The sequence below is a fragment of the Lynx canadensis genome, chromosome B3, assembly GCF_007474595.2.
Source record: "Lynx canadensis isolate LIC74 chromosome B3, mLynCan4.pri.v2, whole genome shotgun sequence".
In the NCBI taxonomy this organism is placed as follows: domain Eukaryota; kingdom Metazoa; phylum Chordata; class Mammalia; order Carnivora; family Felidae; genus Lynx; species Lynx canadensis.
The window spans coordinates 34,305,262-34,333,171 of NC_044308.2; the positions used below are offsets into that span (position 1 = coordinate 34,305,262).

General features: G+C 47.9%; 1 protein-coding gene across 1 annotated transcript in view; it reads right to left on the reverse strand.

The window, feature by feature from the left end:
- The window catches only part of THSD4 (thrombospondin type 1 domain containing 4), a 564,456-nt gene that overhangs the window by 451,734 nt on the left and 84,812 nt on the right, over positions 1-27,910 (reverse strand). Inside the window, exon 4 of the mRNA XM_032593610.1 lies at positions 26,694-27,070. Coding sequence (XP_032449501.1) covers positions 26,694-27,070 — 377 coding nt within the window. The remainder of the gene's footprint in view (positions 1-26,693; positions 27,071-27,910) is intronic.

The window sequence follows — 27,910 nt, forward strand, 5'->3', positions numbered from 1 at the left end:
CCACCAGGACAGAGTCCATCTGGCCACTGGCAGGGTGGCCTGCAAAAACTAGGCAGATTTATGCAGAGTTGGGATAATAAGCACAGATGTGGCCAAGGGAAACCGTGTGGTCAGTTAGCTCTTCCGGGAGAATATGTGGTAGGTACCTGGGAGGCTGAGGTCAGTTAGTTCTGTTTGGTCTTCCCATAACCCATCCGTGGGATTTTTCTTTGGATTCCTCACTCGTCAAAGCTCTGGCTAATTTTGGAAACTCAGGTTTGAGAAAGAAATGGAAAAGGCGCAGCTTGGACATCGAAGGCCTAGGTGGTTAATGCCTTGAACTCTGAAGCCAGGTTTCCTGAATTGGAACCCCAGCTCTGCCATTTAATAACTAATGCAACTTTGGGGAAGCTACTCAATCTTTTGATGCTTCAGTCTCTTCAAACAGGGCCGGAACTAGAATGAGGCCAGGGAGGCACAGGATGAAACCTTTAAGGGTCGTCCAGGTGCTGGTGGAATATGACAGTGATATCTCCTTAAATGTTGGGCCCAAGGGCCCCACTCTAGGCCCAGTCCTGCCCTGTATGCATTTGTAAACAAAGATGATAACAATACCTTCCCTACAGGTTGCTATAAAGAATAAACAGCAAGAGCAAAAGGCTTAAATAATGCCTAGCACAGAACATACATCATGTAAGTATTTGCTTTTTTACAAAAAGTTCTAGCTTGACCATTTACTAGCTCTAAGAACCTTGGCAAACAATGTACCCTCCGTTTTCTTACCTATAAAATACACCTACTAGGAGGGCTATAATAAAAAGGACAAGTAACAACAAATGTTGGAGAGGATGTACAGAAACTGAAACCCTCACACATTCTCGAAGGGACTGTAAAATGGTGCACTTTGGAAAGCTATCTAGAAGTTCCCAAAAAGTTAAATGCAGTGTTACCATATCACCCAGCAATTCTAATCTTGGGTATATGCCCAGGAGAAATGAAAACATATGTCCGCACAAAAACTTGTACATGAATGTACATAACAGCTTTATTCATAACAGTGAGGAGACAGAAACAACCCAAATGTCCATCAAGTGATGAATGGATGAGCGAAACATAGTATATCCAAGGAATGGGCTATTATTCAGCCATAAAAGGGATGAAGTACTGAGATATACTACAACATAGATGAGCCTCGAAAACACTGTAAATGAAAGAGGCCACACATAAGAGAGCACATATTCTATGATTCCATTGATATGCAATGCCCAGAAGAGACAAGTCCACAGAAAAAGCAGATTAGCAGTTGCCAGAGGCTTGGGGGAGGGAACAATAAAGAGTGACAGCTAAAGGGTATGGGGTTTCCTTGCGGGGTGACGGAAATGTTCCGTAATTAGACAGTGGTGATGGTTGCACAACCCTGTGAATATAATAAAAACCACTGAATTACGCACTTTAAATGATGAATTTTATGGTATGTTAATTATAAAAACTTAGACCATGAATAACTCCTGTCTTATCTACTTACAATGATGTCGTAAAGAGCAAATTGAGGTTACCAATAGGAATGCACTTTTTGAATCTGAAAGTAGGATTTTTAAAATTATTTTTAACGTTTCTTCATTTTTTGAGAGAGAGAGAGAGAGAGACAGAGCATGAGGAGGGGAGGGGCAGAGAGAGAGGGAGCCTCAGAATCCGAAACAGGCTCCAGGCTCTGAGCTGTCAGCACAGAGCCCAATGCAGGGCTCTAACTCATGGACGAGATCATGACCTGAACTGAAGTCAGACACTTAACCAACTGAGCCACCCAGGCACCCCTGAAAGCAGTTTTTATCATTTTGTTTTCTATCATCTCTTTCAACAACTGTGGACAAACCTGTGTGGAGTGGATTCTATGAGCATCTACTGAGCATCATGGGTAATGTTTTCTCTGCTAGTTGGCTTTTCAAGCCCTGACAACATAAGTGAATGCGGAGCCTCCCTCCCACACAGGGCGGCTTAATGACAAGAACTTGACCGTAAGGGCTCTGACACCAGGTTCCAGTCCTGGTTCTTCCAATGACCTACTGTGGGCGTCTGGGGAAACTGTTGTTTCTTGAGATAACGGCTGCAAATAATGTTTTCCTTACAACAGGCTGGCTGTCATCCAGGGCCTCATTATGTGTGATGTTGTACAGCTTTGTGACGTTAGTCCTGGCCAGTGTGATGATTTGAGCACAGACACCACCCCATATTTCTACTGCCTGGCCAGACCCCTCTCCTGAGTATCAGCCATATATACCCCACTGACCTCCAGACTAGAGTCTGCTTCTCACCTGGGACATGCACACGAATCGCCTGGGGATCTTGTCAAAATACCGCTTCTGATTCAGGAGTTCTAGATGGGTCTCTGATTCTGCACTTATAACAAGCTCCCAGGTGATGCCGATGCTGTGGGTCTTGGGATCACGCTCCACCTACTCATTCCCACAAGACATTGCAAACTCAACACATTCGAGCCCAAATTCATCACCTTTCGCCCTATAACACTGTTCTCTTAGTTCTTCCTATAGTCTCCAGCTCAGCAATTCTCAAACCTGGGCAGCATCGGAATCACCAGGAAGTCTTGCTGAAACAGGCAGACCGATCTGCAGAGTCTGGCAGGGGATATCGGGGGCCGGATCTGAGAATCTGCGTTTCTAGCACGTCCCCAGGCAACGCCCATGCTGGTGGTCTGAGGACCACAAAGTGAAAACCACTGCTCTGTCTCACGCCCAAGTACCACACCATCCCCCGAAGCCGGCTGGCACTTCCAGTCTCCCCACATCTCTGTTTGAAGTCCACACTCCTTGGCTTTGCCACCCAGCCTGCACAACACGGCCTCTGCTACATCTCCCAGGTCGTGGCCCTGGCACCCATGGACCACCCCCACCACGCTCCGGGGAGGTTCCCAGTGGACCAGCCCAGTTGATTCCCCATGCTCCGCTCATGCCACTTCCTCTCTAGGCCGCCGTCCCCACCACCATGTTCTGGACTAACTACCTCTTCCCCCTTCAGGACTCAGCTGAAGCACCACTTCCTGAGTCATGCCTTCCCCGGTTCAAACTCCACCCCATCCCTTCGCTGCATAAAATCGAGGTCCTTCTCTTTTGTCCTTCCACTGGACCCCATGGAAGTGTCACAGCACAATCATCTTTTACAAGGCTGACTTGTTTAGTCTGCCTTAATTTTCCAGGCTGTAGGCTCCCACAGGGCAGGGATACCTCTTATGTGTGTTGTATCTCTAGAACCCGGCACAATGACACGGTAGGTGTTGAGTAACTGTTGAAACACCAAAATAACAAATGCACGAGTGACTCAAACCACTATTGCCAAAGGAAGGAAAATCCCCCTTCCCATTAACGCATGTTTAACTTCTTCTATATGAAATATTGTATTTTATTAAAAGACTGTCAAACTATGGTGGCACTGAGGCTACGACCACTTCCCTCCACGTAAGAATAAAAGTCGCATCCACCGGGAGAGGTCATTCCTGGTATCAAATACCTGGAGAAGGAACAGGTTCTCGGAATGTCAAGGGGGACTCAGCAGGGGCTGGGACTCGGCCTTCATGCACAGAAGGAGGGAAGAATTACGGGGTCAAGGGTGTGCCATGCATGTCTGTCAGAGCTGGAGAGCCACCCAGGCAAGGCTGTGGGTCAGCTGCTTGTGGCTACAGGATGGCTTCCCACTTTTTTGCTCAGTACAGAGTGGGATGGGCAGAGAGAGAGGAGTCTGCCCTCCAGAAGCCAGGCTGTTTGTATTTCTTATACTCTCCATGTTTATTCCCCTTTTGTTTTGCCTTAGAGCTCAGACAAGTCCCTGTGAGGGGCTCAGCCTCTCTCAGCTGTGCTAACATGAACCACACAGGGGCCGCTGTATCCAACAGACCAGCAGCCCCTGGGACTGGCCTGTGAGGAACCCCAGGAGTCTGAGCCTGTGCGCCCTGGGGAAGCTGGACCTCCATGAAGGGAGCACGCGATGAGGCCAACTGCCCCCGCTGCAGAGGAAGGTCTCCTTGCCCTGCTTGATCCTGGAGGCTATGGGTTTCACAGCATTGAGAGAAGTGGCATTCCTTTGCATCTAGGTACCTGAGTTGAATGGCCAGGTAAGCAGAAATCAATTTCTCCATAGGGAAGATGGGAGGGAGGCTGGTGAGATGGGAGGTTATTTACTACTGGAGATGGTGGACAGAATCAGGGGTGGTTGGAAGTCCCTGCACCAGATGCTTCTGAGAAAGCCTGAGATCCTACTGATTCCTACTATATCTAATGAATAGTCTCCACATGATTTCAAGGACTCCTTTATGCCACCTTTGCACTTTATGCTGCTATCATATATCAAAACCAAACTCTTACCAAGCCAATGTTTTTGGGGCACACTTAGCTGGCCTGTCTCCACACCTAAGACAGGCCTGAAGAAATACAAAACTAAGTATCACAGACTCCTGGTTACAAATTGGGGGGGGGGGGGTGGAGGGAGGGTGGGTCGGGTGCTGCATCTGATGTTTGCCTCCAAACCAAACCCCCAAATACGCACATTCTTCCTCCCTTTCTCCCTTCATTGAGGAAACAAAGCATTTCCACTTGGTGCCTTAAGCTGGGGGAGAGGGGAGGGCAATGTCATTTGCAATTACTATCAAGTGAAATGTTTTTCCAAAATCCATCGGTATGACCAAATTCATCTTTTCAGAGGTTTTTATAAACATTTTAAAAGATGCTAGGCAGTAGGAATCATACCTAGGAAATATCTTTTCTTTTTTTTTTTTTTAAATGTTTTGTTTATTTTTGGAGAGTGTGCATAGGGGAGAGGCAGAGAAACAGCAGGACAAAGGATCCGAAGTGGCTCAGTGCTGAGAGCAGTGAGCCCGATGTGGGGCTTGAACTCACAAACCATGAGATCATGACCTGAGCCAAAGTCGGACACTCAACCAACTGAGTCACCCAGGTGCCCAGGAATTATGTCCTCATGTGCTTATAGAAGTACACAGAGCCAGGGGCTCAAGGGTCCATGGTCAGCCCTGGTGAGCCGGCAGGACACCAGAAACCACCCTGGTAGGACAATGCTTCCAGGAACCAGCCAGTGCATTAGACCCTCTTAGTAATCCCTTCTTTTCCACACAGTGCTTCTGGAATGACCTTGCTGAGTACAGCACCAGAGAAAACCCAAAGATCACCATAAGGGGAGAATCTGAAAAGCTGAGCTTGGTCAAGAGCCGAAGACTGGGGCATGGAGAGCAGGCTTACAGTTTATACTGTAGAATGTGAAGAAGGTGCTATGACCTTGGAATTATCTTCTCAAACCAAAGGAAATTAAGAGTTCGATTAGCAGGCAGAGGAGGAAGGAAATGAGAGGCAGTAACGAGACACTAGGCCACAGTGCTCCGGCTTTGGGGTGGGGTACAATAGAAACTCCAGATGCATGTAGGAACCTGAGACGGGAGGGACCTGCCAGCTTTGTGGGGCACCTGAGCAGGACGTGGGAGGGAGGTGTCACAGCAGAGGGGCTCACCCCAGGGGTCATCCCGGAGGAGCCTTTGTGGGACGTTAGCAGAACTTACTGCAAAGGGTGGAAGGCAGCCGCTGAGACAGAGCAGACGCCCTGCTCCCCTCAGCAAGACTGCACAGGAGCCCCTCATCTGGGAGCCACATCCCCCCCACGCCCCGGGAGAAGGGTAGAATGCAAAGAATGGGGAGAATCCTGACTGAACTAAGCCTAAGCCCTGAACCGATCACGTTAAACATGCGGTGTCTGAGCATCCGAGTCTCCGAAAACTGGCAGCTGTCCTCCAGCAGCAGACACAGGGGCTCACGAACCACGTCTGGTTATAGAAAAATAAACGGCATTTTGCATATCTGTGTTGTAACTTATAAATTACATGCTTGAAGTACAACCCAGGCGTCCTTAAGCGGGGGGACGAGGAGCTAAATGACAGTGTGCGTAGACACTGGAGGACTATGAGGCTGTTTAAAAGAAGGAGGCAGATGCATATATACTGATACAGAATGGTCTCCAAAACACAGTTAGGTGAAAAAGAACAAGACACAGAAGACACTAAACCGAGGGTATCCATGCTCCTGTCTGTGTGATAAGAAGAAAAAGAAGAGAGAAAAAAACGTATCAAGTATATGAAAATGCGTATATGCAGGATACATTCCTGAAGGGTACAAACGAAACCTGGGGAATGATTTCCACTGAGAGGCAGACCCAAAGGGGAGGAGCTGAGGCAGACTCATTTGTCATTTCTTATCCTTTGTACTACCATAAACAATGTTTTTTCTGTAGTATCCAAAATATAGAGAGAGCTTATAAAACTCAACACCCCGAAACAACAAATAATCCAATCACAAAATGGGCAGAAGGCATGAACAGACATTTCTCCAAAGAAGACATCCAGATGGCCAACAGACACATGAAAAGATGTTCATCATCCTTCACCATCAGGAAAATGCAAATCAAAACTACAATGCGATACCACCTCACACCTGTCAGAATGGCTAAAACCAACAATACAGGAAAATAACAGGTGTTGGCAAGGGTGTGGAGAAAAAGGAACCCATGTGTACTGTTGGTGGGACAGAAAACTGGTGCAGCCACTTGCAGAAAACTGTATGCGGGTTCCTCCAAAAGTTCATAGTAGAACTACCCTACAATCCAGCAATCACACTGCTGGGTATTTACCCACAGAATAAATAAACACTAATTCAAAGGGATGCATGCACCCCTTTGTTTATTGTAGCATTATTGACAATAGCCAAGATACGGAAGCAGCCCACGTGTCCATCAACTGATGAATGGGTAAAGAAGACGTGATATATACACACAATAGAATACGACTCAGCCATAAAAAGAACGAAATCTTACTATTTGCAACGACATGGATTAAGCCAGAGTACGCTGCTAATAAGCAAAATAAGTCAGAGAAAGACAAATACTATATGATTTCATTCATATATGGAATTTAAGAAACAAACAAGAAAAGGGAAAAAAGGAGGCAGTAAGAGAAACACTCTTACTTTGTATGGCACTGATGGTTACCAGAGGTGAGTGGGTGGGGGAATGGGTGAAATGGGTGATGGGGATTAAGGCGTGCGCTTGTTGTGATGAGCAGTGGGTGATGTGCGAAAGTGTTGAATCACTCTGTTGTACGCCTGAGACTAACACTATGTGCTACCCACATTGGCATTAAAATAAAAAGGTAAAAAAATGTTTTTTTCTGCCTTCTGCACAGGCTTTCAATATATGAAAGCAATATAAAATAGAAAGACACTAAACTGTTTTTCCACTGCATTTTTAAAAGTGTGGCTGTGTATGGATGTGGGAGGATCGTAAGGAGCAAATACAGAAACCTCCCCTCACAACCCTCCCTGAGGCTATGTCTGCTAAATACACAACATTACAAAGAGAAAGGAAGTGAGGAACTTAAACATGTAGACATTTTGACGGGATATAAAATACACACTTATAAATAGGCTTTAAGCCTCAAAGACTGAGGGGGCAGAAATCATCAGGGGACCAAATGTTCTTCTGAAATGTCACTGTCAATAACTGACAGGTCATACACTCCCAGGAAGATCTGAGATCCTCGAAGGCCATCGCCAGCCTGATGTCCATGTAGGGAGCTTCTTTAGAGTCTGGACGTGCTTGGGCAACACAGTCTATGTAAGGAGTAGCAATGACAGTGATGCCCAGTGTGGTACTTTCGGTGATGACAAACACCCCCGTGCATATTCCCAGGCTGCCTAACACCACTTCCACCCATCAGGTACCCAAGTCAGGATCAGCAAGCTCGTGCACTTTGACTTCTCTCTCCACTGGATTTATGTTTCTTAACACAGCCCTGGCCATTACCCTCTATTTCAAAAAAACAAAAAAACAAAAAACCAAAAAAACAAAAAAAACCCCTCAGAGTGCCTGGGGGCTCAGTCAGTTGGACGTCCAACTCTTGATTTCAGGATTGAGCCCCTCATTGAGCCCTGCACTGGGATCTGCGCCGACAGCTCGGGGCCTGCTTGGGAGTCTCTCTCTGCCCCTCCCCCTGCTTGCATTCTTTCCCCCCACCTTCAAAATAAAGTAGTAAACTTTAAAAAAAAAAATAACAACCCTCGTGGCTCAGCTCTGCCTAGAAAATAAAGTTCAAATCTGGAAGGTTTTAAGGAAAATCAGTAGGTCCTATGTCGCGTTCTTCATCATCTGGTCTCAGTCTTACCAGATTCAACTCCAATCTTCATGTCTGCCTCCTGCCCCCAACCCTCCATTTTCCAGGCCTCCCAACACACCGATCACTTAGTGCCTCCCAAACACACCGAGAGCTCTTGTGCCTCCAAGGCCCCACCTGGAATTCTACGCTTCCTACTTCTGCACGGGTATAGCTTTCCAAGCTCAACATGAATATCGGCGCCTCGTGTGCTTCCCCTGAGCTACCCCACACAGTTAGTCCTCTTGGGGGGGGCAGCCCGCACACCCATCGGCGGTAGCAGGAACACTGAATCTTAGTAACATCCTTAGGTAAGGGGCCTGGCTCCCTCACGAGTCTTCTGGGTCTCCAGGGCAAGGCGTGTCACCTTCTGACCCTGTGTGCATAATCCCTGAGATCAGCAGCAGCCCCAACCCCAGGCACTCTGGGAACATCTGTCGAGATAACACACGTGAGAGACCACAGATTAACTGCTCCACGTTCTAACCAATGGGCCAATAAAGCCTAGCTCTGTGGGTCAATTAGTAGAGACGAAAAGGTTCTGAGTTCCTCTAAGCAAGAAAGCAAGACAGCCCCACACATCTGGTGGGGAGCAAAGGAGGCTGGTGAAATTGAAAGTCACTTACCACTGGCCACCACCTAGAAAGCCCCACGAGCCCAAATTCCAGGGGAGGGAAAATGTAAGGGAACAGCAGCTGGAGAGCAGACCCGTGTGTTCACCAAGGAGCCACGTGATCCAAGGCAAGCTGGACAGAAAGGAGTCTGCTGCCTAAAACTGGAAAGAGAGCCCCGGGGTCCTGAAACTCACCCTGCTCCATTGTGAGCAATGCAGCCTGCCAAAGGGAGAAAGGATAGCATGTGCTAAGTTCAAAGAGGCTGGGAGCAAGTGGTTTAGGTTGAGTGCAAATGTCTTCTTGGAAGTTCAGAAGACTGAAACCCCTGCCAGAGCTGTTCCAGGCAACGCATTATCTGGGGTCTGCAGGAGGTAAGAGGCGAAACTCTGACCGCTTAACGAAATAAAAATTAAGATGATGAAAACAAAAGCTTTCTTGGTTGCCTACTGTGTGGCACACACCATCACGTACATTAGCCAGAATGGCCGGATCTGTTGCTGCTCTTCGGAAAGCCCTTAAGGCCTGCATTTAAAGACCAGCATGAGAATCTGCGGACAGGTTTGCTCTGAGTCTTCCGGGAAGAAGGATCTGGAAGGCTTATAAATGGGGGAGGGATGGCAGAGGGAAGAAGAAGGAGAAGGTACACTTGCACTAACAAGAGAAGGGAAAGAGGTCTTTTCCCAAATGGATTCAGGAACACTACGAGGACCCCAGAAGCAAGCAACCCAGCAAAGGAAGCAGAGAGGTGGTTTTAGAGCAGCTTTGAGTTTGAAAGGTCTTTTTTGCACCAGGAAGCCAAGTCTCAAGAAGACCCCGTCCCCAGTGACCCATCTGCTGGCCTCCTAGGAGGTAAGGTCCATAGGGCTGCCCCACACACACCCCTAAAAATAAAACCGAGGAGAAGCCTTCAGAACAGACCCAGTCCTTCTGGAGCAAACCTGGGAGAGGACTTAGATTCTGCTTCAGATATCATCCCCAGGCTGCTCCGTCTTGTTTCGAGTATCGTGTTTGAAAATCAGCCAAGTGTCCCTAAGAATAAGTCATCATTGTGCTCACTGGTGCTGCTGTGCATCTGAGTGATCTTGGGTTTCCAGGACCAACCCGCAGGTGCTGTTTAGTCAGTGTGGGCTCAGAGAGTGGGTGTTCAAGCAAACCAGTATCAGACCAACGGAAAGCAACCATGTCCAGTGGCCCCAGGACACCCCTTACAGGTGAGCAGAGTATTCACCGCACAAGGACATCTGGGGCTTGATATCCAGTGTGTTCTCCCAGTGAAGAGAAGAATCTGGCTAGAGGATGGGAAATCTTTTTGGACTCACATAGAAGCGAAAAATGCACTAGCGGAGGTCCAACAGAAAGGCGTTTCCGGCTAAGGCTAAGTTAACACTAGAGAGCTTGGAGCCAAGATGACGGCCCTGCCCAGTAAGGCAGGGCATCCGTGAAGAGTGAGGAGGGTAAGAAACCGACTACGACAAAAGTGGTAAGATGGGATGGTAGAAAGCCCAGGTATCCCGTCAACAAGCCAGATCAGCCCCCCTGTGTAATCATGGGCAAGTCCTTCCACATCACATCCCCAGCGCTAAAATGGGGATAAGAGGGCCTACCTCACGTGACTGCCGTGTGGATTAAATGAAATAAGAAAGGTGAAGTGACTAGCAAAGGGCTCGGCCCTCAGTGGCACCCCGAAAACGGTGGTTACCACGGTGGCCGCACTTCCCGAAGGTGAGAGACACAGAGCCTCCGACCTTGCCATGTGAGGGCCACTGCAAAGGCAGAGAGCCAAGTGTGGGCTGAGTGGTACAGAGCCGGCTTTGCGTGAAAGAACAGTAAATGCATTCATTTCTCCAGCGTAACTGAGAGGAGTCCTCTTGGGAGTCCAACCAGTTGCTGGTGTGGGATGTAATCCGAACCGGAGCAGTCCTCCAGGACTACAGGGGCTTAGGGGAAACCAAATGAGATTACCTGCGGGGCACGGTGCCTGGCCCCGGGCAGGTGCTAAGCAAATGTGAGCTCCTAACCCCTCTCCCCTGGGGACTCTCAAACAGTGCCCCCTGCCCCAGGGGCTGACCCCTGGCAGGTTGAAGCAGGCTGAAGAATGATTTGCTCTATGTCCTGCTGAATTCATTAATATAACAGCAATCGTGATCATAATGCTACTTGCATTTCTTGACCCTCTTTAACGTGAAAGGCCCATGAAGGAAGCAACGGCATTTCTCTCCTATTCTAGATGCCTTTCCGGTGCTGTTAACAACCACTTTCTATGCACCCACATACCTTATACCACTTCATTTTTTTCCTTTCTTACGATAAAGAAATATGAACCATTTCAAGCGCAATAACCACGTGTGAAGATGCATAACTTTCTTCTTTGCATGAGGGCAAGTGTTTGGCTGTAGGCCTGTCACTCTCAGTTAACTGGAAGAAAGAGGGATTTTCTCTGGAGTCTTACTCCAACCCCCAAAATATTCAGCATCATGTACTTAAATAAATTCAGTATTCAGATCTCGATGATTTACGGAACACCTGCCGAATGGTTCACGTATGTTATCCCACTTACCCACCACTGCAGACGGCACGGTGGGTCATTACTGTTATTGTACACACAAGGAAACTGAGTCTACAAGACATGAAACAACCTGTCCGAGCTGTAAGTCTGCGTGAACGGATATTATTGTAATATTAACAAATGTTACTGAATGAATGAATGGTAAGCTCTTATGGAGCTCAAACAGCTGCAATATAGCACAGCTTATAAATACCGAACGCCATTCACAAAGGATTACAGGGATGGATTGTTTGGAATGAGAATTTACTGGAAAACAGGGGGAAGAAATTACTGTTTCCCTCCAAATCCAGAAAGGAATCATTTTCAGCACCAGTCCACAATGACCTGCGTTCCAATCACTGAGGGAAAGGGAAATCTTAGCTCACTGCTGCTGGGTGCATGTGGCCCACGGGGGACTAAATGTTTCTGCATGGAAAAGACTGACAAGGGAATACAGAGAATATCGTGTACCCGAAGTCCCAAAGTCAAACCATGAAAAGGAAAAGGAAGGTCCTAATCTTGACCCAGGCCTGACCTAGGGGGCATTGGAGTGAGAAAGGAGTGAGGGCAGGAAGGGAGAGTAACAAAATGGTGAAGAACAGGCTAGGAGCCAGACTCTCCTTGGAGTCCCTACTATTCTGCAGCCTACTAGCTCTGGGACCCACGGCTCGTCCTTCGTCTCTCTAGGCACAGAGTTCTACTCATATAAAAAAGGGACTACATCGGGGCACTTGGGTGGCTCAGTCAGTTAAGCTTCCGACTTCGGCTCAGGTCATGATCTTGCAGTTCACGAGTTCGAGCCCCATGTCAGGCTCTGTACTGACAGCTCGGAGCCCGGAGCCTGTTTCAGATTCTGTGTCTCCCTCTCTGTCTGCCTCTCTCCCGCTCGTGCTCTGTCTCTCTTTCTCTCAAAAATAAATAAAACTTTTTAAAAAATGGAACATACGGACACTTTATGCATCAGGGCCCTTCCTTATATACCATGTTTACCCAGGGCTCCCATAACAAACTACAACAACCCTGGTGGCTTAAAACAACGGAAATTCAGTCTCTCCTACTTCTGAAGGCCACAAGTCCAAAATCAGCATCAATGGGAAGTCGGCAGGGCTGTGTGCTCCCTCAGGAGGCTTTAGGGGAGAAGGAATCTGTTTCCTCACCTCTTCCAGCTTCTGGAGGCTGGGCATTCCTTGGCTAGTGACCCCAACACTCCAATCTTCCAGAACAGAATCCTCAAACCTCTCTCTGTCTTCACATCACCTTCTCCTGGCATCAAATCTCCCCCTGCCAATGTCTGAGAAGGACACTCTGGGTCGCATTTAGGGCCCTCCTGTACAATCCAGCCTGAGCTCCTCATCGCAAGATCGCTAACTTAATCACACACGCAAAGTCCCTTTTTCCAAAGAAGTTGGCATTTGCAGGCTCCAGGAATTAGGACCTGGTGTCTTTGGGAGGGCCATTATTCAGCCTATGACACACTGGGAACCTTCAGTAAACATCGCTTGTGACTGTTCTTGTTACTGCTAACAGAGGGGAACCAAAAGCCCGTAAGGAGCTGTTAGCACTTCGCCACGAGGACCAACAGAGAGGCCACAGACAGTACTTGTGCCCTAGACCCTCTCACGTACACGTGAATCACCCGGGTACACATTATGGGCTTGGAGTGGCAGTGAAAAGACTGGGGACACGGAGGTCAGGCAAGCCTGCATTCAGATCCCACTCTGCCCCTCTCAGGAGCATGATGCCAGAGACTTCTCTACCTCAGCCTGGAACCCTTAAGTGTAAAATGGGGCTGGCTGAGGCTCGAATCACACATGTAAATGACGTGGCACATAGTAGGTGCCGTAAGACGGTTATCGTCACAACAGCTGAATCAGCAATGTGCAAGGAGGATCCGAGAAAGAGACGACAGTAACCCATGCATCCAGAATGTGTCCCCCATCCGGTCCTCACACGAAGGCATCTCAAGTTGCCACCAGGCATGCATCCAAGGAGAAGCCCTAGGGGTCCCAGATGCAAAGTTGAGATCCCCTTTCTGGGACACACATATTGTAGTCAGATTTTTTCCGTAGCCCATCATATCTTTCTTCTGGAACCTGGAGTTATGAATGACTTGGAGGAAGTTCAATGCAGCATTCTTATGGCAAATGTGATCTCTGTTCTGATAACTAATGAAATACTTCTGACACTTAATGAAATGCCACAAGAAATGAACAAGGGCTCTTTGGAGCCTTGTCTGAGATCAGAGTAACTCAAGCTTAAAATCTGGCTCCAATCTTTCCTAACCTACAGGCAGAAACATACATACCAGTGGGCCCAGCTCTGCTACAAAGCTCTCTCACTGAAAAGGGCCAAGGTTTCTGATTTAGAAACCAAAGCGTATTAAAACACCATTTATCTGGTTAGCATCAATGGGTAACCTCTTGTCAAACAATTCAAGAACTAAGTGGAAATCCTGCTTCGGAAGGTAAAGAAACAAAATTTCCCTGCAGGAAGAAAAAAAAAAAAAATGCCAAAAATGCAGAGTGTGCATTTCAAACAGATGTACCTGCTTTGCTCTGCTAACTGCCCAAGATCACGGGGGAGGTTTTCCAAGGAGAAATGCAGACAAGGCCAAAGATTTCCCTTCTCCCTGCCTTGTGGTTTCTGCCTCCCTGTATGTAACAAGACTCCCTAGGTATCGATGGAGGGTCAGGAGAATGGCATGTGGCTTCCTGAAGTTTAATTAATAGCAAGTTTGCCCATCCAGCATCACGAAGGGGTCCACTCGGCTCCAGGGGCCCTCAGGACAGAAATAACATATTGCTCCAGAGTTATTAATGATGAAATGCAAATCACCTCCAAGAAAGTGAGTACAAAAGGAGGAGCTGAAAAAACAAATGATTCCTACCCACAGTCAGGGATAGTTCCCCAGGAAGGCAGGAAAGGGTAGGTAAAGCCTGTGAAGCCTGTGATCTAGGCCTGATCCTGTCTGTCCTGTTTCTAAATGAATGGACCCTCCAAGCAAACACACACACACACACATACAGACACATACATACAAACACGCATGCATACATGTGCACACACATACAAGAAATTACAAAAAGAGACAGAAGGCTCTAAAACCCAAAGATTATACTGTTTCCCAGAAAAACACAAGAGGAAGAACCACGCTTTCCCCACCCCTCCCTTAAGTGTTCTTCTTTGGACATTCGGTATTAATCAAGGACAGTGACGATAATAAAACTTTAGGTAATAGATGCCCGACAATAAAATGACAATGACAATAAAACAAGCCATGTTGTTTTAGAACACAGCTTACGTTTTTCAAAGTACTTGTACAGCTGTTACCTCTTTGGCCCTCTCAATGGGCCTAGGTGGTAGACAAGGGACATACAATTATCCACATTTAATAGATTAGATTAAGTGATTCCGGAAGGTCATCCAGTTAGCAGATGATGGAGCAGACAGGAAGTGGGATATAATGACTCCCAGCCTGGGGCTTTCTCCCTCTGAGGTAAGAAATGTGAATGCTTTCAACAGAAAAGGGCCGACCCCCAGGGGGAGACCACCAAGAGGAGGTCAGACATGTGGATGGCACTTTTACGAAAAACTCCTGCTAGGAGGGTAACGATGTTGGTGAATCTAGAGAGAAGAAAAACCATCACATTCCTGAGCGTGTTTGGGAACATGGTTGAGGACTGTGTCTTCCAGCCGCCTTCTTCTCTTTCCATCACCCTAGATGAACCTCCGTAATGTGCCAATATTGAACGAGAGACCGTAACGGATGGAATAGGGCCCCTTTACGGCACAGACACGCAAAGTAAGGCTGAGGAGGTGACTGGCCCGAAGATGAAAGCATTCATAAGAATTGGGAACTGGACCCTGGACTCTGGATTTGGAAAACAGAGCTCTTTATTCAACACCAGCTGCCTCGGGCAACTATTACCTTCAACTTTATTGCTGTCACTGTCCTTGATTAATACTGAATGTCCAAAGAAGAACACTTAAGGGAGGGTTGGGGAAAACCTCGTTTTTCCTCTCCTTTTTCTTCTGGGAAATAGGATAGCTAAATCTCCCATGGAAATTACCAGACACAATGTGGTGCAGTGGCCAGCAGTCCTGCTAGCATGGAAACTGTCCTGTCGCTAGGGCATTTTTGAGATGCCCAAAAGGCAAGTGCGTTACGGTAGGCTGGATAATGCTCCCACCACCCCCAAGATGCCCACGTCCCAGCTGCCAGAACCTGTGAATGTTACCTCATGTGGCAAAGATACTTTGCAGATGTGATTAAGGATGTCACAATGAGGAGATAATCCTGGATTACCTGAGTGTGTGCGGTGTAATCACAAGGGTCTTTCCAAGCAGGAGAGGAGGATGCCAGTTACAGAAGCTGGTGAAGGGTGCAGTGATGGCCAGAAAGGCCCACCGGCCGAGGAAGGCAGGAAGACTCCAGAAGCCAGAAAGGGAAGGAAACAAATCCTCCCTTGAAGCCCCCAGAGGGAACCCAGCCCTGTTGATACCTTGATATTAGACTTTTAGCTTCCGAAGATTTACTCTGTTGGAGAATAAATCTGTGCTGTTTTAAACCACTGATTTTATGGTTAAGTGTTACCGCATCAATAGGAAGCGAATGCAACTATCGCAAAACTAGAGAAGCAAGCCTTAGCTCCCGACCAGTAACCCTGGCTTCTAGGGATTTATGTACATGAGATAGGGGGTGGCATAGCCATTTGAAAATGACAAAGGCATTAAGGAGAGATTCAGAGTGACTATACACGGGAAGTATCGTCACGCTTTTAAATGGAAAAGGGTTGGTCATCTGTACGAACAGGAACTGTCTTTCTCAAAGAAATTCTAGTGCAATCCCTTTAGGACTACTTGATTGATAGTCCCTCCCTGGAAAGGAGCCCGTGGACATTCCCTCATCCACAGCCTGTGCTCCAGCCCCATCAGACTGTTGACGACTTCCAGAACCTGACAAGCTCACGCAAGCCTCCAGGTCTCCGCCCCTACAGTTTGCTTTTTGGAGGAACGCCCTTCTCGCTCTTGAGCTCTGCTAAAATCCTTCTTCCTAGTTCAGCTCAGTCATCACTTCCTCTGTGAAGCCTTCCCTGGCTCCCTCCCTCCCGCCCTTCTCTCTCTTTCCCTTTCCTTTCTCTCCATGCCCTGGGCATCCCCCTTAAGAGAGCCCTGAGCAAAAAATGGCTGTTTGCTTGTCTTTCTCCCCTCCCCCACCAGCATGAGCCCCTGGAGAACAAGGAGACTTTCTCATTCTTCTTGTGTCACCAAACCCCTGCCACAGCCCATCCATAAAGTACTCTCTAGCTCTTTCCCACCCGAGAAATGAAGACCCCTCCTTTAAGGAAGTACCTTTCCCACGAAGTTCCCTTGATTCCCCAAGAATGAGCTACCCCCCTGTGCTCCCATACCCTCTGCTCCCCGACAGGTGCAGCTCCATCATGGTGGTCAGCCGGGGGCTACTTCCTCAGTAAACACGGAGTCCTCAAAGACCACGCCTCCTTCACCTGTCGGTCCTTTTTGTGTCTAGCACACTGCCTGCTTCACAGCCGACACACAAAGAACGTTGATGCAATTAAAATGAAAGCAAAACACGAAAAGGTAATTGCTAGGTCATCTCTACTAATGAAGCCCGGCGATTTCCAGAGGCAGCCTTTAAAAGCAAATACCTTGGGGCCCCCCGGGTGGCTCAGCGTCTGACTTCGGCTCAGGTCATGATCTCACAAGTCATGAGTTCGAGCCCTGCGTCAGGCTCGCTGCTATCAGCACAGGGCCGGCTTCAGATCTTCTGTCCCCCTCTCTCTCTCTGTCCCTCCCCTGCTCCCGCTTGTGCTCTCAAAAATAAACAAAACATTAAATAAATAAAAAAATAATAAATAAATAAATAAATAAATAAATAAATAAACAAAAGCAGATAACTTTATGTTAAGGTTTTGCCTAGCCAGCTGCTGACTGTCCCCAGTTGGTGTTTCCCCTGGGCTTCCCACATAGACTTTGGAGCTCACGGTGGAGACACTTACAGTGTGTGTGTGCATACACGTATACATGTGTGTGTGTGTGTGTGTGTGCGCGTGTGTATGTATATACATGTGTATGTGTGTGTGTATATATGTATTTACTACGCTAAAAACTTTGTAGACTGTTTTTTTAACGTTTATTTATTTTTGAAAGAGACAGAGACAGAGCATGAGCAGGGGAGGGGCAGAGAGAGCGGGAGACACAGAATCCGAAGCAGGCTCCAGGCTCCGAGCTGTCAGCACAGAGCCTGACGCGGGGCTTGAACTCACGAACCGTGAGATCACCACCTGAGTCGACGTCGGACGCTCAACCGACTGAGCCACCCAGGCACCCATACTATGCTAAAATCTTTGAAGCGAATATTGGAGACAAATGTCCCTCATCTCAGAGAGACATTCGTTTGTAAACGTTAGCTTAAACAATGAGTGTTCCCTTTAATTTTGAAGCAGGCTTTCTAACAGTCCGAGTGTGACAGGAGCAGGACGCAGCACAGATGGGTTTAAACCCTGACTCTCTCGCTTTCCTTCTGTGTGACCTTGATCTACGCATGTTCTCTCTGACACTCGAGTCTGTCATCGCTAACCGGGAACGATACCGCTCTACCACACGAGCCTGTGACGAAGGTGTGATGGAAAATGTCTGCCAGCGTGCCTGGCATGTGGAAGTGACTCTGCCACGTCACCTGCCTGCTGGCAGGTGACCCCACACTATGCTAAGCACTTTGTATGAATCGTCCAATTCGCGGCAGCCCAGTGGAGCAGGGGTGCGATCATCCCCTTGGGGGCAAAGCTAAGCAATGTGGCAGGATACACATCTAGGAAGGGGCAGGGTTGGGCACAGAGACCAGACCTGACAACTCCAGAGCTGACGTCTTCACTATCAGGCAGTCTGCAGCCTCTCCGGATGTGCTAGCTCCCACCACCCCCCCCACCCCCACCTGAAGGACTGGTGAGCAGACTGTAGTCAGATATCTACTGAGACTGAAGACCAACATTTGAAACAACGAGACAAAAACAAAAAGCAGCAACTGAGTACTGGCCACAAGCTGCTCCTGAGATGTGGGTCTGCGCAGTCCGGGCAAAGGCCTCTCGGTCCAGCCAGGCTACCTGCTGACGGGAAACTAGCTCCACTTCCCCAAAGAACTTCTGGGAAGCCCACCCTCCCCAACCTTTCTGACACCTGAGGGCTATGACACACCGAGTGCCACACGCCCAATGGAAACAGCGGCCATGATTTTCAAGGTTGTGACTTCCAACGTCCCAGGCTCTCACAACTGTCTCCAGGAGCTGGAAGTTCTCAACTTGGCAACACATAGTGGGGGAGGGGAGGAGCGCTCCCTATCTTGAAAAATCTCTGAATTAAAGCCATCAAACATCCCATTACCCAGATTCCAGCTGGTCCACACGCTCAATGATCAGGAAAACTGGCTAATGTAGGCGAGCATGTGGAAGACCACCGGGAAGGAAGGCCTCCTTGTTAGCAGGCTCTTTGGCCACCAGAGCAGTGAAAGTTACTCGACGTCAAAGAGGAGTGGGGTCTATTCTCATATCCTGTCTTTGTGGAAGCTGAGTTAAACGGGCCAATAGACATTCACCACAGGTTTCTACTAGGTTATGCACTTGAACTCTGGCAGCGGGACTCTCTCTGGGTTTCATCATCACCAGACATGTCGGGAATGAGAAGAAAGCCAGTTGGTTTATGTGCTATAAAAGGGAAAATCCTACAGTAACAGGGCTCCTTCCAGTTCCCTCCAGCCTGTGGGTGCCCATTTCCAGAAATCAAGGGGGGGCGGCTTCTACTGAGGAGCGCCTTCAATTTCGCAGGCGAGCGGCAGCACTGTGGCACTGATGGCCGGGCTCACTTAGCACCCTCCTCTCCCCACCCCTCCCCCTTTAGCTATCACCAGGACACAGACTTGGGCATGGAGAGAGGGGAGACGTGGTGAGTACCATCATGGAACCTGTTGGCCAAGACCTGCAGCCTCAATTCCCCTCCTCCACAAGGTGCCGGTGCTCGGACTGAATCCCAGGAGAAGGCCACCCTTTGTGGAGGGCTTTTCCACAGGTCGCACCAAGACAGGGCAGAAGGAGGTGTGCCCAGGTCCTGGGATCCCGGCTGCACCCAGGCTGCACTGCCCAGAGGCCTGCCCTCCTGGACTAGACCTCAGTGCCTGGCTCCCTGTTTTCCTGTGTGGCCCCAGTTCACCATCAGAGCCTTCCTGCAGAACCAAACTTCTACCTGGAACTCTCACACATGAACACTCAGCCTTTAAAGCCCTAAAGGGAGGTAGCACTACATTTTCTTGAGCACCTACTATAGGCCAGGAAATATGACCCTATTATTTCATTTAACCACTCCACAATCCCCTGTGCTATGGATTATTAGCCTCTCGTTTGAAAGATGAAGCCCTGGGGCCTCAGAAAAGTTAAGTAACTTTCCTAAGCTCAGATCCTCAGGAAACCTCCAATAAATACTGCCGTGGTTTCCAAGGCTTTTTAGAGCGTGATTTGCAGTATGTATGTGTATGCTGTAATGAGACAAAGGTGCGATATGCAAGCAAGTAGACTCAAGAGGTTCCCAAATATATTTCAGGTAAGTACCTTTTATTTGTTTTTCAAGCTTGGGTTCAAACCCTACCTGTTCTGTGTGGTCCGCCCTGACTGCTCCATCCCGGAAGGGCGTCCCATCTTCTGAACTCTAGTCCTATCTCTACGGCTTTCCAGCATGTGTAGTGTCTTGTGGGTTTGCCCCCCATCCACCACCACACGGTGTCGGGCACCCAAGGACAGGGCTGTGGTTTCTAATGTTTTGAACTCCCCTTGGTGCCTAGGACTAGCTGCAGAGAAGATCCCCCTGATTGCAAGAGGAGAGTTGAACCCTGCAAAGTTGAGACTTCATTTTAAGCCATGACTCCCATATCCCATCCACTTTTCAAGACATGAAACCATCCAACCTGTAGGCAGCTTCTCTGACCACACCTGCCGTGAGAGGGAGCAGCTTCGATTTCAAAATACCCAATTCGCAGAAGGAAAACCTCCAGATTCATTCTGTAAGGCCAGCACTACCTCGATTCCAAAACCAGACAAATATTCCACTAAAAAGGAGAATTACAGGCCAATATCCCTGAGGAACGTGGATCCAAAAATTCTCACCAAGATACAAGCAAATTGAATCCAACAGTGCATTGAACGAATTATTCACCAAGGTCAAGTAACATTTATTCCTGGGCTGCAAGGGTGGTTCCATAATCGCAGATCAATCAATATGGTATGCCGCATTAATAAAAGAAAGGATAAGAACCATATGATCCTCTCAATAGATGCAGAAAAAGCATTTAACAAAGCACAGCATCTATTCATGACAAAAGCCCTCCTCAACAAAGTAGGGTCAGAGAGAACATATCCCAACATAATAAAGGCCATATATGAAAAATCCACAGCTAATAGCATCCTCAATGGGGAAAAATGGAGAGCTTTTCCTCCGTGGTGAGATACAAGACAGGGATGTCGTCCACTCTCACCACTGTTATTTAACATAGTACTGGGAGCCCTAGCCTCAGCAATAAAACAACAAAAAGAAAGAAAAGGCATCCGAATTGGTGAGGAAGAAGTCAAACTTTCAGTATTTGCAGAGGACATGATACTCAATGTAGAAAACCCACAAGACTCCAGCAAAAAATTGCTAGAGCTGATACATGAATTCAGCAAAGTCACAGGATACAAAATCTGTTACATTTCTATACACCAATAATGAAGCAGCAGTAAGAGAAATCAAGTAATTGGTCTCATTTACAAAGGCACCAAAAACTGTAAGATATCTAGGAATAAACCTACCCAGAGAGGTGAAAAATCTATACACTGAAAACTATAGAAAGCTTATGACAGAAATTGAAGAAGACACAAAAAAAATGGAAAAAGATTCCATGCTCCTGGGTAAGAAGAACAAATATTGTTAAAATGCCTACATTACCCAAAACAATCTACACATTCTATGCAATCCCTATCAGAATACCACCAGCATTTTTAACAGAGCTAGAACAAACAGTCCTAAAATTTGTATGGAACCACAAAAGACCCTGAATAGCCAAAGCAATCTTGAAAAAGAAAAGCAAAGCTGGAGGCATCACAATTCCACACTTCAAGTTATATTACAAAGCTGTAGTCATCAAGACAGTATGGTACTGGCACAAAAGCAGACACAAAAATCAATAAAACAGAATAGAAAACCCAGAAATTGAACTATAACTATATGGTCAACCAATCTTTGACAAAGCAGGAAAGAATATCCAGTGGAAAAAAGACAGTCTCTTCAACAAATGGTGTTGGGAAAACTGGATAAGCAACATGCAGAAGAATGGGAACGGACCACTCTCTTACACCATACACAAAAATAAATTCAAAATGGAGGAAAGGCCTCAATGTGAGACCTGAAACCATCAAAATCCTAGAGGAAAACATAGACAGCAACCTTTTTGACCTCAGCTGTTGCAACTTCTTACTAGGCACATCTCTGGAGGCAATGGAAACAAAAGCAAAAAACGAACTATCAGGACCTCATCAAGATTAAAAGATTATGCACAACAAAGGAAACAATCAACAAAACTAAACATAGTCAGCCTATGGAATGGGAAAAGATACCTGCAAATGACACGTCTGATAAAGGGTTAGTATCCAGCATCTATAAAGAACTCATTAAACTCGACACCCAAAAAATAAATAATCCAGTTAAGAAATGAACAGAAGACATGCATAGACACTTTTCCAAAGAAGACATCCAGCTGGCCAACAGGCACATAAAAAGATGCTCAACATCACTCATCATCAGGGAAATATAAATCAAACCTACAATGAGATATCAACTCACACCTGTCAAAAGGCTAAAATGAACAACACAGGAAACAACAGATGTTGGTAAGGAAGTGGAGAAAGGGAACTCTCTTACACTGTTGGTGAGAATTTAAACTGGTGCAGCCACTCTAGACAACAGTATAGAGGTTCCCCAAAAAGTTAAAAATAGAACTGTCCTACGACCCAGGAATGACACCACTAGGTGTTTACCCAAATGATACAAAAATACTGATTCAAAGGGGCACATGCACCCCAATGTTTATAGCAGCACTATCAACAAGAACCAAACTACGGAAAGAGTCCAAATGTCCACCGACTGATGAATGGATAAAGAACATGTGGCATATATACACAGTGGAATACTACTCAGCCATCAAAAAGCATGAAATCTGACCATTTGCAATGATGTGGATGGAAATAAAGTATATTATGCTAAGTAAAATAAGTCAGTCTGAGAAAGACATGTATCATATGATTTCATTCATATGTGGAATTTAACAAACAAAAGAGATGAGGCGCCTGGGTGGCTCAGTCAGTTAAGCATTTGACTCTTGATTTCAGCTCAGGTCATGATCTCATGGTTGTGATATCAAGCCCCAAGACAGGCTCTGCACAGGGTGCAGAGGTTTTCTCTCTCTCTCCCTCCGCCCCTCCCCAGCTCATGTGATCACTCACACACTCTCGTTCTCTCTCTCTCAAAAAAAAAAAAAAAAAAAAAAGAGAGAGAGAAACAAAACAGATGAACATAGGAGAAAGAAAAAAAAGAGGGAGGCAAACCATAAGAGACTCTTAACCATAGAGAATAAACTGGGTGTTACATGTAATTGATAAATCACTACATTCTACTCCTGAAACCAATATTACACTACATGCTAACAAACTAGAATTGAAACGAAACCTTGAAACATTAACAAAATAATAAAATATAAAAACATATATGAATGGAGAAAAAACCCACCTATTTCACAAATACCTATTTCTGTGAAAAGAACTTGAGTGCCAGACTCCAACAGACCCACTTAGAATTCTGGTTCTGTTGCTTCTGAAGCAGGTGATTTTGAGCAAATCACTCCATTCCTCCGAGCCTCAGTTTCCTCATCTGTAAAATGTGAATATACCCATCTGCCTCATAGGGTTGTATAAACTATAAATGTCATAATGCATTCGATATGGTGCCTGCACATAAGCCATGGCCCAGAATGATAGCTAGCATCTTTACTATTATTATTTTATCACAGTACCTTGTATGGAAGACATTTACATCCATGTCTTTTCTAATCTTCTAGATTAGTGGTTCTCAAAGTCTGGGGTACATCAGAATCTCCTAATCTGAAGCTACTTAGGGTCATACCCCAAACCTACAAAACAGAATTGCCATTAGGGAGGGGAGATCGTGAGGACTGGGCAGCTCCCCTTTGAACAAGCTTCCCCACCCACTGCATTTGGTTCTGATACGTGCTCACCCACCTGCAAAATTCTGCTAGACGATAGTCAATTCCCAAATTCTTTTCCATAGAACTCTAAGGTCTCACAGAGGTACTTCCAAACCAATGGTTCCCACCCTCGGCCGGACAGCAATTATATCGATGTGTGTTCACAACCCCTAGAGATTCAGATGTCGGTTTGGGATGTGATCAGGGTGTTGAGATTTCGGAAAGGTGGTTGCAAGATTCTCATGGTCAGCCAAGGTTGAAAGTCACTGGCCCATTGGGATGCCCTGTGTGACAAACTGAGCCTCAGCCTAACACTGATTTTGCAGACAGGATTCTTATGCTGAAAGGAAAAAAAAAAAAAAAAAAAAAGTAAGTTTGCAAACAGCTGCTCTAGCCTGTCAGTATGAGCCTTCAGCCCCAACCTGGCTTTTAATCACCTTTGTGTCTGTCCCAGGGCCTCACAACATGGTAAATACTTAAATATTTGTTGGATGGTTGAATAGTTCTGTTTTGTTTGTTATCTGGCTCCAATTAAGTTTTCAGTTGCCTAGCATAACAACCTAACAGTTTCTGAAACATCTAAGCCCTAAGAGCCTTTGCCTCAAACCTCAAACCTGAAACAGAGAGTCTGGCAAGACAGCCATCCAGAGAACACGCGGACATTTCTTCTGGGGTCACATGTACCATGCAAGCTCCTAATGACTGATAAACATAAGCAAATGTGATTTCCGTCAGCCGGGAAGAGCGTGAGGTTTGTCGGTGGCGCAGGCCTCCCAGGCTAATATTTGGATTGTTTCATCTGAAACTGTCAAATTACAAAAGCATGATAAAAACTCGTAGGAACTTCATAGTAAACAGTAACTGGCCCCTTGTCAATAAGTCGGGAGAAAAAAATTTCCTGCTGCCAAAACGCATGGGCCAGAATGCCTGCAGTGCGGGCCTGCGGCCAACTGGAGCCTGTTCCCTGGGCAGCTCTTCTGGGCTCCCAACCACAGAGGCTGTAAGAGGAGTCCCTGAGTACTCCAGGAATCCGGGACCCAGCAGCACCTTCACATCTTAGCTCTTCCACGGCTCTGGGGCCCTGGGTAGTCCTTTAACCTCTTAGAGCCTCAGATTCTTCATGTATAAAGGCTCTTTAATCAGGTCCTTAGAGCCCCCACTGCCTGGGTTTGAATCCCAAGTCTTTATAGACTGGCTGCGTTGCTTTGGACAAGTTACTCTGCTTCTCTGGGCCTCCTTTTCCTCACCTCGGACACGAGGATGGGATTAGCACTATTTCACAGAGTTGTCCGTGTAAAGTGACAAGAACAGTGCCCGGTATAGAACAGGCATTCAATGAACTCTAGCTATTATACGTCTCCACTTCTCAAACCAGGAGTTTTGGTCTTTCCTTTTCTCTTTATGTTTTAGAACTGGGTTGGTGTCAAAGTTCACCGGGCGGCACACCTGACCTTAATGGACGTAGGACTATTACGATCTTTTTTATCCTCCTTAACATGAACTTTCAAATGTTTCGTGCAGAAATAATAATGCAGTTGATCATGGGATGCCTCCCCCTACCGCAGAAGGAACGCTATTAATCTGCGAAATATGCCCTGAATTACCTTTCGAAAATCTGAGAAGTTCTGAATTCTAAAGGGCGTTGGCCACCAGCATTTCAGGTTAAGGGAATAGAGAGCTACGCTTATGACGGGGTTGTGGTCGATAAAAGGGAGGAAGCATCCTCCCAGCTGACCTCTCTTTCCTCTCCTACTGACAGGCCGTGCCAGCCCTCAGAACTCACAGATCGTCCCTTCTTCCTTCCATCTAGCCAAATGTGGTTTATCCTTCAGAATTCGGCTAAAGCACCTTCCCTGTGAAATGGTCCTCTCTGAACTCCTACCGACCATGTCAAGAGCATGCGGCTGGAGAGGGCGGATGGGCTGCGTCTCCTCCACACCTCCAGGTTGCATGGCAGTAACAGTGACAGGCTACTACATGTGGCTGAGAAGGACGCTCAAGAAGCATCTAGCCGCAGTGGGCAAGGGTGGTCATCAGTGCTGATGTCTGAGCCCCCAGTGACAAGAGGGGCTGGGCAGCGCCCCCTGATAGCTCATGCCTTTCCCCAGATGGACACTAATTTGGCTTGATGACTTCCTGTTCCTCCTGTAAATGTTTGCTTGTTTGTTGTTGTGTATTTAAAAACTCCCAAGAATCTATCAGATTCTAGAAGCACTGAACAAATACTTTCGAATGACCACGGGGTAATCTGTAAGTATCAGTGGATTAATTCACTGACAAGTTCTTCTCAGCTGCTATATTCCTACCTTGCCCAAGGGCACCGCCTAATTTGGCATATTCATGCTGGGCATGAAGAACCATGAGAGGCGTTTTGGAGCTATACAACTATTTCGATGCTGCCATGCAACTTCTAGAATTCATATTTTATTAAGACTCTAAAAAAAAAGTCTCGGTCCTCCATCGGAGATATCCTCAAAGCAGGGTGCTCACTCGAAATTCTGTGCAGAAACTTTCCAGAAAAAGTGCACACAACCCTGAAGTCAGCAGTCTGGGAGCACGTATGACACCCGACATTCACTTTGTCCAAGGGCTTGAAATTTCCTCATCGACTCCCGGGTTGGAAGTCCCCTCGTCTTGTGTCCTCTGCTCACACCCACACAGCCTGCGGCCAGGGATCTCCCTCTCCCCCCCTGCACCGGACCAGAGGTCTCCCCTCCCCCGCCTTGCCCGCCTTGCCTCACCCCTCCACAGGGCCTCCCTAAGGTTGATGCCTAAGGGCCTGCTCAGAATTAGCTTCCCTTTGAAGATGATTCTGAAGCACAGAGTGGGGCGGGAGTGGCCTCTACGCTCTAGAAGGCTGCAAAATAAATCAAAAGATGAAAGGAAATACGCGGAGCCAAGAATTCCTCCCCAGCCGGCAGAAGCGACGCGTTGACCGCGCGATGCTATGGGTGGCGCGGGGCAGCGCGCGGCACGTCGGGGTAGGGGCAGGGGTGGGGGCTGCGGGAGGGGCGGGAACGGGGGCAGGGGCGGGCGCGCGCGTACCTTCTTTCCGCCGTGGGGTCGCGGCCCCGCGCCTGTGGGTGCCGGCTGCCCCTCGGCCCCGGGCCCTGGCGGCTGGCGTCGGGGCCGGCGGGGGCGCGCGGCTCCCCGCGGTCGCGGCTGCGGTGCAGCGGCACCGACGTGCGCACGGCCGACACCACGTGGCCCGCGAAGGCGCGCGGGGGCGCCCCGGGCCGCAGGGCCCCGCGCGCGCGGGACGAGCCGGGCAGGCAGGGCCGCGTCTGCTCCATCACGCCGCCGCTGCAGCTGCGCGAGCAGGCGGACCAGGGCCCCCAGGCGCCCCACACGCCCTGGGCGCCGCCGCCGCCGCCGCCGCCGTCTTCGGGGGCGCCCTGGGCCGCCGCCATCCGCTGCGGGACCTGCGGAGACAAGAGGCCGGTTAGGGGGCCCGAACACTCGCTCCTGCTTCACCCCCCCCCCCCCAGAGGCTCTGGGTAACCAGAAGGCCTTATCCGTTAGGCACTAGTAGGCACAGGGCTGGTTTTCAAATCAGAAGAACGAGGTGACTATAATCCAGCCTAGGTTATATTCGCCTTATACCAATGCACTCATAAAATGTAACTCCAACTTTTTTTTTTTCTTTTTTTAATGTTGGAAGGGACACACAAAGGTAGACGTGCCTAAGGCTCACATACATAACTCGGTCCTCGCTTCCGGTGCCACGACCTTGGAGAGCTCAGTGTGGCACCCTCTCTCTTACTGAGGCTTATCCCTCAAGAATCCCCCTTAACCTCCAACTTAGGTCCTCGGGATTCAGGCCAGAGGGGACTGGACTTCCCTTAAGCTGCTGGAGAGGCCGCGTGGCCCAGTCTCCGTGCAGTCCCGGCACTGGGGACACCGCAAGTTAGAGGGCCTGCCCTAGAGCCAGGCGCCTAGGGTCACATCCCTGCCACCACTTCTAGCCTGTGTTCTACCTCACAGGGACGTAAGGAGATTTAAGTCAGGTCTTCCATGTGCGTAGCAGGGAGGCTGGCACTAAATACATATTTGTTGGTAAGCCTAAAGTGGTGATTTTCCTGCTTCCATAGTAAATCGGAAGTCAGAAACGTCGGAAAGTTTCAAAGTTCTAACCTAGAGGGTGATTCTACACTCCTGTTCATTTAACCCATCATTTCGCAGAGAACAGCGATGCCAGGCGCGGCAGGCGGGGCGGGTACGCAGTGTTCCTTCATGGTGCAGACATGCTCTGAGCACCAGCT